The 18,809-nt window shown below is 37.6% G+C and overlaps 1 protein-coding gene, 1 long non-coding RNA gene and 1 other non-coding gene across 6 annotated transcripts; all 3 read left to right on the top strand.

The window, feature by feature from the left end:
* Positions 1 to 11,352: 11,352 nt before the first annotated feature.
* LOC121052053 lies at positions 11,353 to 14,137 on the top strand. 4 transcript variants are annotated; one of them, XM_040515918.1, is made up of 4 exons: positions 11,353 to 11,461; positions 11,555 to 11,626; positions 12,276 to 12,330; positions 13,741 to 14,137. In XM_040515918.1, the coding sequence occupies exons 1-4, from the start codon at positions 11,357 to 11,359 to the stop codon at positions 13,863 to 13,865; spliced, it is 357 nt and encodes a 118-aa protein (XP_040371852.1). In that variant the 5' UTR covers positions 11,353 to 11,356; the 3' UTR covers positions 13,866 to 14,137. The 4 variants fall into 4 exon arrangements, with proteins under 4 accessions (XP_040371852.1, XP_040371851.1, XP_040371854.1 ...); XM_040515917.1 differs by having other exon boundaries at positions 12,273 to 12,330; XM_040515920.1 differs by lacking the exon at positions 13,741 to 14,137 and adding an exon at positions 12,559 to 12,778.
* Positions 14,138 to 15,009: 872 nt separating this feature from the next.
* Positions 15,010 to 15,565, top strand: LOC112192732. The gene is made up of 2 exons (XR_002933585.2): positions 15,010 to 15,085; positions 15,361 to 15,565. It is a non-coding gene; the product is annotated as an uncharacterized LOC112192732 (long non-coding RNA).
* Positions 15,566 to 18,646: 3,081 nt separating this feature from the next.
* On the top strand, positions 18,647 to 18,753 carry LOC112195590. Its single transcript, XR_002934643.1, has one exon. It is a non-coding gene; the product is annotated as a small nucleolar RNA R71 (small nucleolar RNA).
* Positions 18,754 to 18,809: the final 56 nt, after the last annotated feature.

Below are 18,809 nucleotides of genomic sequence, written 5' to 3'. Positions count from 1 at the left end.
GGTCCAGCGCTGCAGAATGCAGACACATACCAAGCATCTGTTTTAAATTTACGGTACAGTGGGTTTGGTGGTCCGACTGCTCAATTAGTCACAAACCAATTATAGATGGATATGAATGATGACGACTAAGACTCAATAATTGCTAAATTAATCCATCTTTGAGCCCTAGCCTCCTTCCAAACCTTGACTGGTGGGATTCCCCACTGGACGTACGCTTTGTTATTATCAATGTATAGTAGATACGGTTCATGCTTGGTTGGCCCTAGCGCCATAGCCGACGAGTAGTAGAATAAGATTCTTTATTCATCAAAACTTGCAGATCACATAATATGGGTGTGACTCGCTATGAGTCTATGACCTCTCCCGAACGATTGGAATATCATGTATAGTATAACACTCCAAAACTCTAGCATCAATTCTTTTTAAGGGAAATGATAAAAAATAAAAATAAAAATAAAAACTCCACTTTAGGTGAGGGAATGATAAAAACTCCATCTTATTTCAATATTTCCACTACTGCTCTTTTTATCATTATTTACTCTTTTAACTTTTACCGTTTTATTTTTACTGTGGACAATATATATATATATATATATATATATTAAAAAGAAAAAGAAAAACACTTTTCTTTTTTTTTTTAATCAAACCCAAACCCAAAGGGCGGGTGCCAATATATTCATCTAAAGTCAGAATATGTCGTTACATACCCTTTCGCTACCATGTACAAATAGACAAGAAGATAGTGGTAGTACCTACAATGATACATAGAAATATACCCACTCATTAGACATTCATGTACGTAGACATAGTTGAGATCCTCCTTTGATACTACTCCAGAGGCGCTAGATCGAAACATAGAGTGCACAAAATGTGCATTAGCTTCCTAAAAGAAAATTATTGTAAAAGACTACACTAAAACATAATTTAATGGATTAAGGGAAATAAACCCTAACCCAAAACTAGAAGCCCAAAAGGGAGCCACCACAAAAAATCCACGCAAGGCCCATCAAGCTGGTTTGGGCCAGTCCACCATCTTCGTTGTCATCACCCGTCGTACGTACCATTCCGGCGAAACTCCGTCAGACCAACGGTGCCACGACCCGCGTCGCCACAATCCACGCCGCCATGGCCTCTCAGCGTCCGCGACCCAAATCGCCAAGAGCCACGCCGCCACACCAAAGCCCTAACGAAAAAGCCAACCCCGATCCTGATCCTCACAACCCACACCGCCAATTGATCCAGATCCATGTTGCTGTCGGCCAAGAACCGTCCTTGGTGATCGATCACCTGTCCAGTACAGAACAACCAACTCCTCGCACTAGCCTAGCTGAAAACCATCTGATAAAGCCCCACGAAAACCCCTGTTGACGGAGCCCCATGAGCAGTAGCATCAATTTACCCGTCCGGCAGCAAACCCATGACGGCGGAGAGGCCAGAGACCAACCCCAAAGTCCAAGCACCACCGGACGAGAACAATTTCGGAGACGGAAGCTCCGGCATTAGGATTTCTCTAGGAGAGCCGCTATTCAGCTATTGATTTTCACAAATTCTCTAAAAGAAAAAAAAACACTTTAGGTGAGGAAATGATAAAAAAAAAACTCCATCTTATTTCAATATTTCCACTATTGCCCTTTTTACCATTATTTACCATTTTAACTTTTACTGATTCACATTTATTTTTATTGTGAACAGTATATAGAGAAATTTTAAATACACCCACTCAATTACTTAATACACATCCCTTATATTTTTTTGTCTCATTTTTTCATTAAACTTCCATCAATGCCCCTGCTCATTAAATAAATAAATGAAAAAAACTTTTTAAAAAATTAAGTCGGCTATGTATCACAAATTTTTATTTAATACATTCTTTTACTATAATTTATTTATTTATTGTGGAATTAATTGTAATTAATTCTGGCACATATCAATATGGTAATTATTAATTATATTTATTCTTTCTCACATCAATAAGGTTTGTATATTGCTAGAAGATTGAATAACTTAATTTTCTTACCTTTGTTGTTCTTCAAGTTGAAAAACATCATGTCTCTAAGATTTTTAAAAATTCAATATATGTCCATATCTTCATGATCCATTTAGTCATGGTCAATAGTAAAATCGGTAAACAATGAGCCATGGTGGTTGTTTTGCAAACGAAGTGATTGATGATGATGTATTCATGTATCATAGATATATTTGATGGTTTTATAACCTCTTTCAATATGTTTAAGCCAATTTGGTTGCTTGCTAATTCTTCATATGGATTACAATTATTTCATCTGGCATTAACATTCATGTATGATCTTGAAGAGAGGTTGATTATATCATGATTGAAGACGAGAAGAAAATTAATATTTAATTAATATTTAGATATATAAAGCATTTAATTCTTGTGTTATTTTGGTGGATTCTTCGCGATCTTTGTTTTTATTTTTATTTATTAATTAATGAGGAGTGGTAAAGATGGAAGTTGATGACAAAAAAAATATAGGCGTGTGCATTAAGTAATTATGACTATGTATAAAAAACTTCTCCAGTATATATATATATACAGATCCTATCTAGAGCGGAGCTCCGCTTTGAAATTAAGGTGTGAAGTTTGAGTTTTTGGTCACTTTTCGATCGCATATCCACATCTCGACCGTTCAGTTTTTAGGTACTAGTGTATAGATCATCTCTGCAAATTTTCAGCCAAATTGATGATCATTAAGGTATCTAACTCGCTTAAACCAATGGACGGACTGAATCTGTCAACCTAAACCGTACTAGCTTTAAGGCAGTTATCAATGCCTTAACGATCATCATTTTGGCTGAAAATTTGCAGAGACGATCTATACACTAGTACCTAAAAACTGAACGGTCGAGATGTGGATATGCGACTGAAAAGTGACCAAAAAATCGAACTTCGCACGTTAATTTTCAAAGCGGAGCTCCGCTCTAGATAGGATATGTATATATATATATATATATATATATATATGAAAAAAAATTTCTAACTCAGATGGAGTGTGGTGGGTCCAAATCTTGAATTTATGATTTTAAGCACTTATTGGTGTAAGAATTCATCATCTATATTCGAAGTGAACAATTAATTTTCATTATTCATAATTCCAATCCATAGTAGAGTAGAACTGCTTACTATTTGCAAAGAAACTAGTAAAGAATTGATAGAAGAACAAAAAAAGTTGAAAACTCTAAAAGATTTTAGATCAAAGCAAATTGATGGAAATATTCTCAATTATTAGGATATTATCTTCTGAATCTAGAAAAAAATCTACAAAGTTGAGGAAGATATTAAAATTATTAAAGAAACTTTTAAGGAAGAGCAAAAACCTCTTGATTATCTGAGCAATGGTTAGATCCTCCCTTGTTGGTATCAGAGCTTGTTTTGCTAAAAAACAAGTAAGAAAAACTTATGCCTCAGAGTTGGATTCTCTTAACAAGCGAAAGTGAATCCAAACTTAAGAATTATCAAGCATTTTGTATTGAAAAAAGAAGTGAAAAGTGGCAAGTGTGTTTTCATACAAGGCACATCCAAGAAAATAATTACTCTATTGAATACGTGTGAAGAGTTTTAAACACTCTATACGACGAACATATTCATCTCCAAAGAAAAATTGGATTAGAAGAACTTGATTCTTCAAGACCAAGCTTAATCTAATACCTAGATCATCTATCTAGGGATAGGAACTCTGAAAAGGTTATAGAGCAATTCAAGAGATTTAATATAAGGATTAATCAAATCGAAGAAATAAATTTCAGAGAAGCAGAGCTTGAAGTAGGGCTGCCACTTGGTTTGGCAATTACCAAACCGATCGAATACCAACCGATGTTTTAGGTTTGGAAAACCGACCCTTTAGTAACCAAGACTGATAAAACTAAAATCAAAAGTTACCAAAAAAGTTGGTTTGTTTTTTGTAAATACCGAATCTACCAATTATTTAAATATTAGCTTTATATGCTCTAGTTTTTGATACACATACATGTATATTAAGAAATAAACATACAGATTTTCATAATAGTAGAAACATTACTACATATACTACATTAATAGTACATGTATTGTAGGTAACCTGGTCAAAGATGGTTAAACAACCTAATTTTATTGAAATGGCTAAAACTTGATGCCATATATACAAAAGAAAACTATAATAAGTAGATGAATACAAAATTACAATTATAAAACTGAAAAACCTAATATTTTTCATTCTAATTTATATTACAAAGAATTAGTTGTTGTAAAGTTGGTAATATCAAAAACTGAAATTGGTAGATATAATTAAAAACCAAAAATTTTGGTTGGAAATTGGTAGCACAGTTTGGAAACCGAAAGCTTTGGTTTTGAAGTTAGTTATACCTATAACCAATTTGAACCTCGGTCGCCCTAGCTTGAAGTCAAGCTAGATTACCTCAAAGAAAAACAATATCTTTCTGATATTGAAAAGAAATTAGTAAGAACTGAAAATCTTGCTAACCACATCCATCAGCAAGCAGCTGAATTAAGAAATACTCAATAAAACTTGAGAAAGCTTTTAGAAACTCTCATATCCAAAATAGGATGAATCAGAGAGTAGATATGAAAGTAAGACATGTAGATGACAAAGCATTAGGCTTTTGTCACCCCACCAAAAAACTTGCTGAAAATGTAGAAACAATAATACATTAGCAAAACTATAATATAGCTTATCTCCAAGAGATAGGTAAAGACTTCGAAATCCAATTTCGAGAGTTAAGTAGCAGAATATTAAGTCTAAAGAAGGCTATAGAAAAAATAAAAGAAGGGAAGAGTCGGGAAAAAATTGATGAAGAAAAATTAGCACAAAATGTTGCTAATAAAATTGTTACCCCTCCTTCAAAAGAAGAAAAAGAGCTCAAGTTTAGTGAACGTAAACTCCTGACTTGGAAGAAGTTTAGAAGATATATAAAGATGCTGAGCAGGATTCTTAGCAAAAGAAGTACAATTCAGTTCCGTACAGTTAATTAATACTCAAGAATTTGGGTACAATGAAATCGAATCTAGTGTGCAGAAGCATCCGCTCCTAGATTTAAATTTAGTGAGATCTACAAAAGAGGATCTTTCAATATAGACTCTCACAGGTTCAAAATCTTAGAGTTAACTGTCCCAGCCACAGGTGGTGAGATAGACATCAAACTAATCACTTCTAAAGAAGTGAGTGAAGCCTTTCAGAAAAAAATATTGCTATATGCATATTGGTGCAGTTCAAGTTGGAATTAAACTCTTGGCAAGAGATGGGATAGATTGCTATGTTCTATGTGTCTTATTAGACGATAGAATAATAGATTTAAAAAAAAAAAACTATTAGGAACTGTGGAAGCTTCATTATGCAATCAAGTTACATATTTTAATGTCTTCCCTAATTTCACTACTCATCTTAGAGATGTAGCCCACTGTCTAAGATTGAGAATCAAGACATATGGTATCTCTATGAAGAAAGGAATGATGGAGCTTCCAATAGATTATCGAATCTATTACAAGATGATGAGTTTGAATGTGACTCCTAATAACAGGTTCTTAAACACTCCTAGCAAAAATATACTGTCCTCACTAGTCCAAAAAATAATTCTCAACAAAAATATGTCACTCAATGGCATAAAGTTTCTTTCCCAAGAGAATGGAATCTATCACCGCTGTCAAGCAAATTTAAAGCACTAATGCTTCTATTTATGAAGACATGGGAGGAAAAATCAGCCTGTGTTGTGAATGATAATGCATATTCATGCAATAGGTATTGCTTAATGTATGCGATTGACATACTCGTAATGTATGCGATTGACATACTTGTAATGTGCGATTAATTAGTATAGCTATTATGTATTGCCTTTTGTATAAATGATGTAACCATATATAACCCTCATGGTGAGATGAATACAATACATTTTTCCAATTCTCTACAACACGTTATCAACACGATACTCTAACCCAAGCCCTAGCCAGGAAAAAAAATCCTAACACCTGAAATTTCTTTCACCAAAAACTGCCGTAAGCTCCTAGCCCTCGCTAGCCATACCGTGTGCTGCTCCTGCAGCCCTTGAGCACCCGTGTGCCTCCTACTACCCCTGCAGCATCGTCGCACGCCTGCTGCCCCTGCAGCACAGCAGCACGCTCGTTCCTATGCAGATCCGCCTGTTTGAACGAGCCGAAAAGTCTTGATCGGGACCTCAGATCAAAATCCTTCCTTCATAAAAGTTGTTCGTCTATGCCTCTTCTATCTGATCTCCAAATTTCAGCCCTATTCGAGTTGTTTTGAGATCTGTACACCATTCGAATTGGGAGCTGTTTAGAAGTGAATCTGCTCCGAATTTCAACAAATAAGTTTTAAAGATTAAAGTTCCTGCTTTCTTGTCTTTTAAATTCCTTTATTTTCTGCAGGATTTTCAATATATGAACATGGGTTCGATTATTTAATAAAGTGAAATTGTGGGGATTCACGCTTAACGAACTAAGAGTGTTCGTATGAACTAAGAGTGTTCATAATGCTCAGACTAAGAGCGTCCGTAAGCATCAAATTGTGACCATATTAAAACATTATTTTTTGGTCTAATCCAAAAAAGATTATTGGAAATTGTTTTCTTGGTAGCATAGCTCGGAAATCTTATTATTTTAGTTTTTGTGGAAGTTTAGCTCCGAAACTAATATATCTTCTCTTCTTATTTTCAGGATGTCGAATGAACCTAGACTCGACTTTCCCATGCTTGATTCAACAGGTTCGGATTACCATAGTTGGGTAACCGATTTTGAGAATCACCTCACTTCAAAGGGAATATTACCCATAATCCAGGCACCTAACCCGGATCGTGTGTTCGTGTGAACACCTACAAAGCATGCTCAAGCAGTTATCTTGATGCGACGCCATATGGACAAGGCACTAAGATTGGAGTATATGTCGATCAAGGATGCAAGGGAGCTATGGGTAGCACTAGAAGAGCGCTTTGGCAATGTCCAAGATTCCCTCCTCCCTGACTTGAAGGTTCAATGGAACAATCTGCGCTTTGCTGATTTCAAGTCTGTTGCTGAATATAATTCAGAAGCTCTTCGCCTACAGTCCATGTTGAGGTTTTGTGGACAACCTGTCACAGAGCAAGAGCTAATTGAGAAATCTCTCTCCACCTTCCCCATTTCATCCATTGTGGTATCAAAGCAATACTGCACTGAAGTCAATGCTGGATGGATCACAAGGTTTCATCAACTTATCAATCTCATATCTGTAGCTGAGCAACATGATAACATACTCGTGAGGAATTATAATTCAAGGCCCATTGGAACTAAGAGCGTTCATAAGGCGAATTATAATGCACCCAAAAGAGGGCGCAAGGAGCGGAACCCTAATAATAAAGGATATGAGGGACATATGGGTCCATATAACAGCCCTAACAAGAAAGGAAACCGTAGGTTTGGTGCGAATACACGTGGTGGCAATGCCACACGTGGGAGAGGTGGTCGGGGTATCCCTGGTCGTGGTGGTGGCGCCATGGCTCATGGTGGAGGCACCATGGGTCGTGGTGATGGCGCCAACCCTCCTAGGGAACGCCCACGACGTGCACCTCAATTAAAGGGAGGCAACCACAATGACATGTGTTATCGATGTGGATCAAGTGAGCATTGGTTCAAGCAATACAAGGCAAGCGAGCAACTAGTTTCAAGATACAGGGCATACATGGACCTGAGGGAGCAAGAAGTGTACCTTGCAGAAGAAGAAGAAGAAGAAGAAGATGGTGGAGATGTCAATCTCACCATAGAGGACTTCAAAGCTGAAGATGAAGTGCACAAGGATGCTGCAGACTTTGATTAGAATAGTCCTTTTATTTTCCAAGAATTTTTGTAATGGCAATATGCCTTAGTCAATAAATGACAATTGTATTAAACTCTTTCTTATGTGGTGCACCCAATGAAATATGATGTCTAGGAAAGTCATTGAGATTAATGGTACTTAAGAGAGCCTCGCTCCACCAACATCTCTCTCTACTCTCCTGGTCATATTTGATTGGAGTTACCAAAAGGATAGAGTGACTACAATGTGTCTTAGTTTGATTTTATTTTGGATTAGACTTTTTGGGACCTTTGATGTAATCATTGGCTATCTTTATTAATAAAGTATCGTATTATTATTCAATGTCATGAACATGTTTTAATTCCGAACTATATTATTTTTCAGTATGTTTCCTGGAGAGTTGGAATGCCTTGTTGATAGTGGCACCACACATACTATATTGTGACATAGGCAACTATTTCTATGGATGACGCCTAGTCGATCTTCTATGACTACGATGGCTAGACCATCACAATTGATTCATGGTCGAGGACTAGCTCAATTTATGTTGCCAAATGGCACAAGTATTAATGTCACCGAAGCTCTATATGCTCCTAGGGCTGGAAGAACCCTATTGAGTTTTAAAGATATAAGAGCCAATGGTTTTCATGTGGAAACACATTGTGAGAATGGACAAGAGTTCCTTTGCATCACCTCTAATGACTACGGACATAAACGAGTATTAGAGAAACTTATGTGTCACTCTAGTGGGTTGTATGCAACCACTATTCTAATTATTGAATCCAACCATGTCATGAGAAATGACTTATGGAATTCTGACACATATAGGCTTTAGCATGACCGTTTGGGACACCCAGGTCGTGATATGATGATCCGTATATTACAGACTTCACACGGACATCCATTTTTCAAAACGAAAAGAAGTCAGAACCAAAATTCAATCCAAGGTAGGGCTGGCGCCTCCTACCCCCTGCGGTCCAAAAGTGGTATTGACGCCACCAATACCTCCTTGGTTCCTTTTTCTACTTCTAAAGTCAATTGTGACTTCGTGGCTCAACCAGATACTTCCCTGGTTGCTTCTAAAGCCCATCTTTCGTTTTGCAAAGCCTGCTCTTTAGCAAAATTAGGATCAAGACCATCCTATGCAAAGGACACTAAGGAAAATATTCCATTCTTACAAAGAATCCAAGGTGATATTTATGGACCTATTCAACCAACTTGCGGACCATTTAGATATTTTATGGTGTTGGTTGATGCATCGACACGATGGTCACATGTCATGCTATTGTCCACAAGAAATGCTGCATTTGCTAAACTCCTAGCACAAATCATTAAATTAAGGGCTCACCACCCTGATCATCCCATTAAGTCAATTCGTCTTGACAATTCTGGAGAGTTTACATCAAAAACGTTTGATGACTATTGCATGTCCATTGGGATTGCGGTTGAACACCCTATTCCTCATGTTCACACCCAAAATGGTCTCTCAAAAGCTGCCATTAAAAGACTTCAAATGGTCACTAGAGCATTGGTTATGCGCACCAATCTCCCTGTTTCTGCTAGGGGCTATGCAATATTGCATGCAGCTGTGCTCATTCGTCTGAGGCCTACTGCCACTTAACCCTTTTCTGCGTCCTAGATGGTTACTGGATATGAGCATGATGTCTCACACTTACGCATATTTGGGTGTATAGTTTATGTGCCAATTGGACCGCCACATCACATCAAAATGGGTCCTCAAAGACGATTAGGCATTTATGTTGGATATGACTCTCCAACCATTATCCGATACTTAGAACCCTTGACAGGTGATCTATTTACTGCTAGATTTGCAGATTGTCACTTTGATGAGACAGTCTTCCCGTCGTTAAGGGGAGATAGGAACAATAATGTTCAACAGGAACGACAGGAATTGTCGTGGTCTGTCCCCACTTTTTCTCATCTTGATCCCCGAACCGCACAGTCCGAAATTGAAGTACGGAGAATTCTCGATCTTCAGAATGTAGCAGACTCTATGTCTGATGTGTTTTCTGATATCGCTAAAGTGACAAGATCTTTTCTGATATTGCCAAAGTGACAAGATCACATATACCTGCTGCAAACGTGCCTGCAAGGATTGATGTCCCTAAAAATCATGGACATGGCGCCACCCCTAGGGGTATTGGGCATGGCGCCGCCACCACTAATAGTGATGGCAATGTGGCTCAGGCTGGGCTCCCAGCAAGGAAATGTGGGAGGCCTAAAGGTTCGATGGATTCTCGCCCGAGAAAGAAAGTGAGTTTGGCACAGAAAGATCCATTAATCATCGACATAAATTACCCGTCTCATGAAGATATTCCGGATTATGGTTATGTCCAAGAGACATCATTGGGGGACGCTCCAATGTTAGAACCAATTCCAGGGAATAGGGAGATCTCCATGAATTACACTAGTGTACATGAGACGTTGAACCGAGATTCTATTATCCTTGATGATGTGTTTGCATATTCTATTGCTCAAGGAATTATAGAACATGATGATATCGAAACTCGCTTCATTGAAGAATGTCAACGAAGAGCAGACTGGCCTAAATGGAAAGATGCGATCCAGGTTGAATTGGATTCTCTAACAAAGAGACAGGTATTTGGGCCTCTAACGCTAACACCCCCAAGTATAAAGCTTGTTGGCCATAAATGGGTCTTTGTTAGAAAGAGTAATGAGAAAAATGAGGTTGTTACACTACAAAAAAAAATTGCAATGGCCACCGCAGTTAGCGTCGGCGCAAAAATGCCGTCGCCATTGGTCATAAATTTGCTACGGGAAACAAGGCGTCGCAAAATTAAAATTGGTTTGCGACGGCAAATTAACGTCGTGGCATAAAAACTTATACAATTGCGACGACATCTTTAATGCCGTAGTTAAATTTGTCCCGATTCTTGCTACGCTATAGTTGCCGTACCTTTTTTTAGTTTTCTTCAGGTGCATTAGTTGCCTTTTGTTATTTTTATTTTTCATTTTTATTAAGGAAATGGTTCCCATCGGTGTGACGCTCACTCTCTAAACCCCTTCTCTCTCTCCTCTTCTCCTTTCTCCGGATACGATCGACGACTTCGAGAAGGGCGTAGAGCAGAGCCCTCTCTCTCCCGCCGCCTAAAAATCTCTGCCGTTGATTCAATTCCGGTAAGTTCTTCAAACCCTAATCTCACCAATTTTCCTTTACATTGCGGAATCAAATTTGAACGGAATCAAAAACCCCAAATCAGGTTGTGAAATTCATGTAGTTGATGATTCGCTGGCCTTAGGGTTCATGTCATCTCATCTCAGATCTATACTTGCAAATGGCTCAGATCGACCTCCATCTTTACCTCCTTGGCGGCTCTCTCACAGACCAAAGGAAGCCATGGCCACTGTGCATGTCGTATCCTGCCCGACCCAGCTTGGCAGCGAATCGGTAACCTCTCTCCTCTCTCGTTCGTCAAGTGTAGCTTCTTTTAGGTTAACACCTTTTATCTTCATCTTCCTCTGAATTCAGTTTGGTGGCACATGAATTAGAATTAGGTCGGTTTATTCTCTCATAGATTCACATGAAAAACCCAGTCCAGACTATCTGCTGCAACAATGGCTGTAGGGGAGCCCAGAGCACCAAAGTAATAAATTCACATCTCCATGTTTGGGCTTTTCCTCATAAGGTAACCCAACTCAGTTTTCTACTCTTTTTCTAGTGTAGATTTTTTCTTTTCTTTTTGGGTAAGTTAAATTGGGATTGGATTTTGGGTTTTTAGGCTGCTGGTAAATATCCTTACTTTCCTGGCCAAGAACCCACTTTGCCTAGGGATATCGATTTGTTGCTTCAGGTATGGCTTTCATGAACCCACTAGTATTCCGATTATGTCTTACCCTCTAGTATTTTTCTTTTCAATTTTGTTTGTTGCTTATTTAGAATGTTCAATTACTGCACACCATGTGTTTGAAGTTATGCCTCAAAGACAGCACCCAAGCTGAACCAGTGGGCTATTCCATGATTTTCGAAAACCCTATACTTCTTGTTTTACTCTCGGTTTTTGATAGCTTAAAATAGACTCTTCAATGATCATTTTGAGATTGGTTTCATGAAAAACGGAGTTAAAATGAAATACTTATGCCATTTTGAAATTACTGCACTGTTTCAGAATTTCTGCAGAAATCAGTATTTTCTGTTACTTTGGATTCTTGTTTGACCACTCATTTGAACTGCGAATGACCTGAAATTTTGCAAAATAGTAGCTTTACATGTCTATTTCAAATCTGGAGAGTTTTGCATGAAATCACTGAAAAGAGTAGTTGTTGGTGAATTTTTCTTTCTTGCTACCAGTCTTCTGAAATTTTCTCAAATTTGCAGCAACCTTGTTACGAAACAATCTGTTTGAAAGGCTTTCACACCTTTGTCAGTCCTTGAATTTTAGTATGTTAAAATAGACTGAATATTAAAATTCTTATATGGATTTCTTGTTAACACTTAAGCAGGTTTGTAGAGAAAACAACAACCATGGGTCTAGAAGAATGCTATTCACATCAATATGTAAGTCTAATATCACAAGTATTGCTGTAATTGTTATCGAACATGGTGATCGATGATAACAATTGCACAAGTATTGCTATTGTGACAAAGGCTTCTCTCATGGAATGTAATTAATTTGGACTCAAGGTGCTTCTATCTGTCTCTTACAGTATATTAAGCTCAGGGCAATGTAATTTATTTGTTACTTAACTCTACTATTTTTTTATTTTGTATTTATCTTTGGTGTAGGTTCTTAGGTCCTCAAACTGAAAACATGACTATAGATAAGTTCTGTCCTATATGATTTTTTTCCTTTGAACTTGCGGTGTACGTGTGTGGGGCTACTGTGATTCTGATTCCCTCTTCCCTTCAACCCCGTCTAGCTTCTTCTTCTCATGTATCTACTGTGATTTGTTAAATTAAAGACTATGGATTGATTTTCTATTAACAATTGTTTATGGGTTGTAACAATTGGTGTCTGAGTAGCTTGATTTGCTAAGAATTGATCAATTTCAAGATTGGTTTTTTTTTTTCTTTTAACAATGTCTGTGTTTTTATCTTCTTCTTTGGTTGGTTGTTTTCATTGATTTTGGATGTTGATCAATTCTGGGTTTTTTCTTTCTTTTAACAACGTCTGTGTTTTTATCTTCTTCTTTGGTTGTTTGTTTTCATTGATTTTGGATGTTGATCAATTCTGGGTCAAGTAACTGTAACTGATCATGTAACTTGTCACGTAACTGACCATGTAACTGACTATGTCACTGACCATGTCACTGACCAAGTAACTGTAACTGGTCATGTAACTGGTCAAGTAACTGACCATGTCACTGACTAAGTAACTGTAACAGGTCATGTAACTGGTCAAGTAACTGACCATGTCACTGGTCAAGTAACTGACCATGTCACTGACCAAGTAACTGTAACTGGTCACGTAACTGACCATGTCACTGACCAAGTAACTGTAACTGGTCACGTAAGGGATACAATTTCTGGATTTGTCTTCAGCTTTCTCATTCCAATTTGTCTTCAGATTAGGATTTGTCTTCAACTTTCTCATTCCAACTTTCTTTTCTTCTCACAAACTCATAAAATCGTTTATGTCTCTATAAATTACCAACTTTTAGTCCAATACACAAACAAACATGGGATAGGACTATTTTGACTATTCTGCTCTTTAGTCCTAAGCAGTACCAAACATGGGTCAAGTATTAACATAACATATCCCAGGTTAGAAGAGTCCTAGACTATTATAGGAAATAAGGTGGGGGATAATAGTCCCACGTAACAAACACCACCTTAATGGATTGTGACACTGTTCATGAACCTTTTTGTTTCAGTAATAACGCTTCCTGATTGAGCTGATTTGATCGAACTGGTTATTTAAGAGAGTCAGATATTTAACTTCAATAATTTCTGTTGTTTTTTATGCAGGTGATGATGTGAAGGAAAAAGAGCCGGACCCTTCAATTTATCTAATAGTTGCCAAGGTAAACAATCTACATTTTTTTTCTTTCAGGCTTTCTACTTTGCCTCCTTCGATGGAGATGGAATCATAAAAGAGAATGATAAGTCAATTTAGAAATCAGAACGTCGACCCAATGTACTCAAATATAGAGTAAGCATTTCCTTACAAGTATGAGGTATGTTGTAATTTTAAGTCTCGGATTGAATGTATCCTTGCAACACTTGATTATGATATAACAGAGCTAGGTTGTATGATATAACATTTGTTATGATACAAATACAATACTTATTGTTGGATTTTTTTAATTTTTTTTTTTGGTAGAATTTGGAATCTCTGGGCTGTCCAATTTGGAGTTTCTCATCAAAGAGAGGTGAATATATACCTCCTTTATCATGATCGTTTCTACAGATCAATTGATGTTTACACTTTTACTTTTTGAATATACATGTTTGTTCATTCATATCTGTCATGAAATACTTATGTTCTATTGATGCATTTATACGATTGGGAGTTGTGATAACTATACTATTAGCTCTTCTTTCATCAACCTAGAGACACATGTACTATTATGAGCACGTCCTATTTGTCATTTGAGACCTATGCATGTAACTTGGAATTCTATTTACAGTGCATGTAACTTAGACTTATGCATATGAATTGAATCATATTCGTCCGGATGTCAAGGTTCATTACATATTTGTTTCTATGTAGAACGTATTGCAGAAGTCAAAAGAAATAAAACATTCCTTATTTCTTTTCTCTTCTTTTCTTCTGGTTTTCAATTAAATTCAGAAGTATTGCAGTTTATTCTAAGCATTGGCTTTGGCCTAGCAAGCATAGTTCCAGTAGCATTCCCGGAATGGTAAACTTGGCCATGGCCGGCCCACTTCTTAAACTAACCACATCCTAGATAAACACTAAACATGAATCCAATGACTATATGATATGCCAAGATACAGAATCCCACAATTGCCATGAATGGGTTTTGTGTTTAAATTTGAAGAAGGGTAAGATAGTTGTGAGCTCGGTTGATGTGGGTTTATAATGAGTTTTGGTTTTGGGTTAGTTTCTATAGTGATCACTTATATATGATGTGGGTTTATGATGAGTTTTAATTAACGTGTTTGTTTCTTAGCCTTAAAGAAATTAGTATAAGTTTTAGTTATTGAGTGTTCATGAAAATCTAATGGTTTTATTGTTTTGTAATGACGAATCAGCCTGCAAAAAGCCAGTTGCAGCGATCTCCGAGTTCATTTTAAGGTACCCTGGATCTTCATGATAATGAATGGAAATTCAGACATATATTTCGAGGTAAGTATGGAACTATGGATTTAGCATTCTTCAAATCAACTACTCTAGCTTTAATGTTGAAGAAAGACTAGGTGAACTACTTCACATACTTGCTGACTCAAAATGTCAAAAAGTAATTAAGAGTTCAAGTGAAGTATTAATTGTATTTACTGGTATGAACAATATCTGTGTCATGTACATCTCCCATTAATTTTCTAGCTTTTTGTTTCTTTTTGTTTCTTTCATCTCAAAAAAAAAAAAAAGACTGCTTGAAGATTTCTAACTTTCTGTTATAGGAGGCTTGCAACAACACTAGAGTAATTGGTATGTGAAGTAGATCAAGGAAGATCCTGCAAAGTTTATCTTGAAGTAGAGGAAAATAACTGACTTGTAAAGCTTAATCTTGTAAATTTTGGTAGAAGCTCCATTCCTTTTGTAACATTCATGAGGAAAATTAAAATGTAACATTTCTTTTTATATAAGCTTCATTCCTTTTGTATAGTTTTATTCATAAAAAAAATAATAATAATAAAAAAAAATTGGCATGCATATTTGCATGTCAAAATTTTTTTATTCATAAAAAATATTTTTGCGACGACATTTTTGCTGTAGCAAATGACTTTTGGCGATAGCAAAAAACTTCAGTAGCGGTTGGTGGCGTCGCCATTGGTATTTGAGACGGCATTTTTCCGTCGCAAAATTCTTGCGACGGCAAACGTTTGCCGTCGCTAATAGTCTTGCGACGGGGAATTGCCGTGGCAAATAACATTGGCGACGCCACCAACGGCGTTGGAAGCATTGCCGTCGCAGAGCCGTCGCCAATACTCTTTTGCGACGGCAAAAGAGGCTTTTGCGACGGCATTGCGCCGTGGCCATTGCAATTTTTTTTTGTAGTGTTAGATACAAAGCCCGCCTTGTGGCGCAAGGTTTCTCACAACGCCCTGGAATCGACTACGAGGAGACATATTCTCCCGTAATGGACCTTATAACGTTCCGCTACCTTGTCAGTTTGGTAGTTTCCGAAAAACTTGACATGCAGCTTATGGATGTGGTTACAGCATATCTCTATGGGGATCTAGATTCAGAGATATATATGAAGATTCCAGATGGACTTCAATTACCCAAGTCAAGTGGCTCTAAACCACGGAGCGCGTTTTCAATAAGATTGAGACGCTCACTATATGGATTGAAACAATCCGGACAGATGTGGTATAATCGTCTAAGTGACTACTTGATTGGGAAGGGATATGTCAACAATGAAATATGCCCATGCATGTTTATAAAGATGACAAGTTCCGGATTTGCAATTGTAGCAGTTTATGTTGATGACATGAACCTAATTGGAACTCTAGATGAGTTAAAGGAAACTACTAAGTACTTGAAATCCGAATTTGAGATGAAAGATCTTGGGAAAACACGGTTTTGCCTCGGACTAGAACTCGAGCACCGTAGTGATGAGATTATGATCCATCAGTCAGCATATACTCAAAAATTATTAAGGCGCTTTAATGAAGATAAAGCAAAGCCTGTGAGTACTCCCATGATCGGTCGTAGTCTTGAGCCTGAACAAGATCCGTTTCATCCAAGGGACGAGGACGAAGACTTATTAGAGGCTAAAGTGCAATAGGCGCATTATTGTACTTAGCTCAACGCACAAGACCGGACATCTCATTCGCAGTGAACTTGTTAGCTTGACACAGTTCTGTGCCAACACGCCACCATTGGATTGGCCTAAAGACAATCTTCTGATACTTGAGAGGTACGATTGATATGGGCTTGTTCTATCCCTACAGAGAGAAAAGAAATAATAGAAGTGTGGGATCGGACTCCACAAGGCAAAACGCCACCTTCCGTTCTCCTCCTCCCTTCCATCAAAATGACAATGATGTCTTGATGGGTTTTACTGGTGCAGGTATCTCTCTGACCCTCACAAAGGTCGCTCCTAAACAGGTTATGTCTTTACCATGGGAAGCACTGCGATATCTTGGAGGTCTATAAAGCAGACCCTTGTTGCTACTTCCTCAAATCATGCAGAGATTATCGCTCTACATGAAGCCGTGTGAGAATGCATATGGCTAAGGTTTGTAGTTAGACACATTCGAGGAACTTGTGGTTTAAAGTCTACCATAGATGAACCTACATGCATTTATGAAGATAATGCAGCTTGTATTGAGCAAATGAAGTTAGGTTTCATCAAGGGCGATAACACCAAGTATATATCGCCTAAGTTCTTTTACAATCAGCAACAACAAACACTTCTAAATATTGAAGTGAATCAAATCCTTTCAGAGGATAATGTAGCGGACTTGTTTACCAAGTCGTTACCTAAATCCACCTTCGAGAAACATGTGAAGAGCATCGGATTAAGAAAGTTATCCGAACTCCCATAATTGTAGAAATCAGGGGGAGACCTTGACATCAGGGGGAGGTATGATGTCTGCATGTTCGATCTCGAAGAGTGAAGGATGTGTTGTGCTCTTTTTGCCCTTCGACCAGGGTTATTTTTGTCCTACAGGGTTTTTGTTACCTGACAAGGTTTTTAGTGAGACAACGATCAAAGCGTCATCACCGAGTTTGAGCGGCACAAGGGGGAGTGTTGAAGGATGTTGAGTACTCCACATTCACGCGCGTTGTGCTCTTGTTCTCCTTCGATCAAGGTTGTTTTTTCCCATAGGGTTTTTATTACTTGGCAAGGTTTTTGACTAGGCAACTTAGAAGCGCATGGCAGAGGCAACACTATTGACATGGAATATCTAAGGGGGAGTGTTGTGAATGATAATGACTATTCATGCAATAGGAATTGCTTAATGTATGCGATTGACAGACTCGTAATGTATGCGATTGACAGACTTGTAATGTATGTGATTGACAGACTCGTAATATATGCGATTAACATACTTGTAATGTGCGATTGATTAGTATAGTTATTATGTATTGCCTTTTGTATACATGATGTAACCCTATATAAACCTCATGGTGAGATGAATACAATACATATTTCCAATTCTCTACAACAGAATTGTAATTATTATCAATATACCTATTATCATTTTTTACAGCCTAGCCCCTTGTTGGAATCCAGGTGGTCCATTGTAGACGCCTTGAGTAGGTCCAACCACGTTGTCATTACCGGCCCAAAGGAAGTTTGGGTGATCCTTCCATCCCGGATTTTACGTGTTCAAGAAAGGGTCATGTTTGGGCCTTTATGGCCCCATGTAATTCACTTGTTCCTCAGACATAGCAAACATAGGACATCTATCAGTAGTATGATCAGAATAGGAACAAATAGAGCATACCTAAGGTGTTGCCTTAATGCCATTGCCTAAGGTATTCATTAACATGTCAAGATTTCTTTCCACAACCACCATTTGATTCCTTGAATCAACTTCATACACTCCATGTCCTCTTGTATGTTTATCCCTTGTGTAGAATTTTCTATTGTTGTCGGCCAAATCATTAATCAGATTATATGCTTCTTGACCGGTTTTATTTATGAAAGTACCTCCACACGCAGAATCAACGCTACCCCTATTGGCTATGTCCAACCCATCATAGAAAAATTAGACAAGGCCATTCAGACTAAAGTTGTGATGGGGACACTTCCTCTGTAACTCCTGAAATTCCTCCCATGCCTCATATAGTGTATCTCCATCCTTTTGAGTGAAGTTTTGAATCACCCTCCTTAGTCGTTTTGTCAGTTGAGGAGGGAAATATTGTTTCAAAAACTTCTTAACCATTTCATCCC

Source organism: Rosa chinensis, chromosome 3, assembly GCF_002994745.2.
Source record: "Rosa chinensis cultivar Old Blush chromosome 3, RchiOBHm-V2, whole genome shotgun sequence".
Taxonomy (NCBI): domain Eukaryota; kingdom Viridiplantae; phylum Streptophyta; class Magnoliopsida; order Rosales; family Rosaceae; genus Rosa; species Rosa chinensis.
Note: the sequence above shows the minus strand (reverse complement) of the source record. Positions and strands in the feature narration are given on the sequence as shown.

Coding starts and splice junctions, on each gene's coding strand:
- LOC121052053 (XM_040515917.1), top strand. CDS start 11,357: ATGAAAAACCCAGTCCAGACTATCTGCTGCAACAATGGCTGTAGGGGA. Junction 11,462..11,554: donor TTTGGGCTTTTCCTCATAAG/GTAACCCAACTC, acceptor TTGGGTTTTTAG/GCTGCTGGTAAATATCCTTA. Junction 11,627..12,272: donor ATATCGATTTGTTGCTTCAG/GTATGGCTTTCA, acceptor TTAACACTTAAG/CAGGTTTGTAGAGAAAACAA.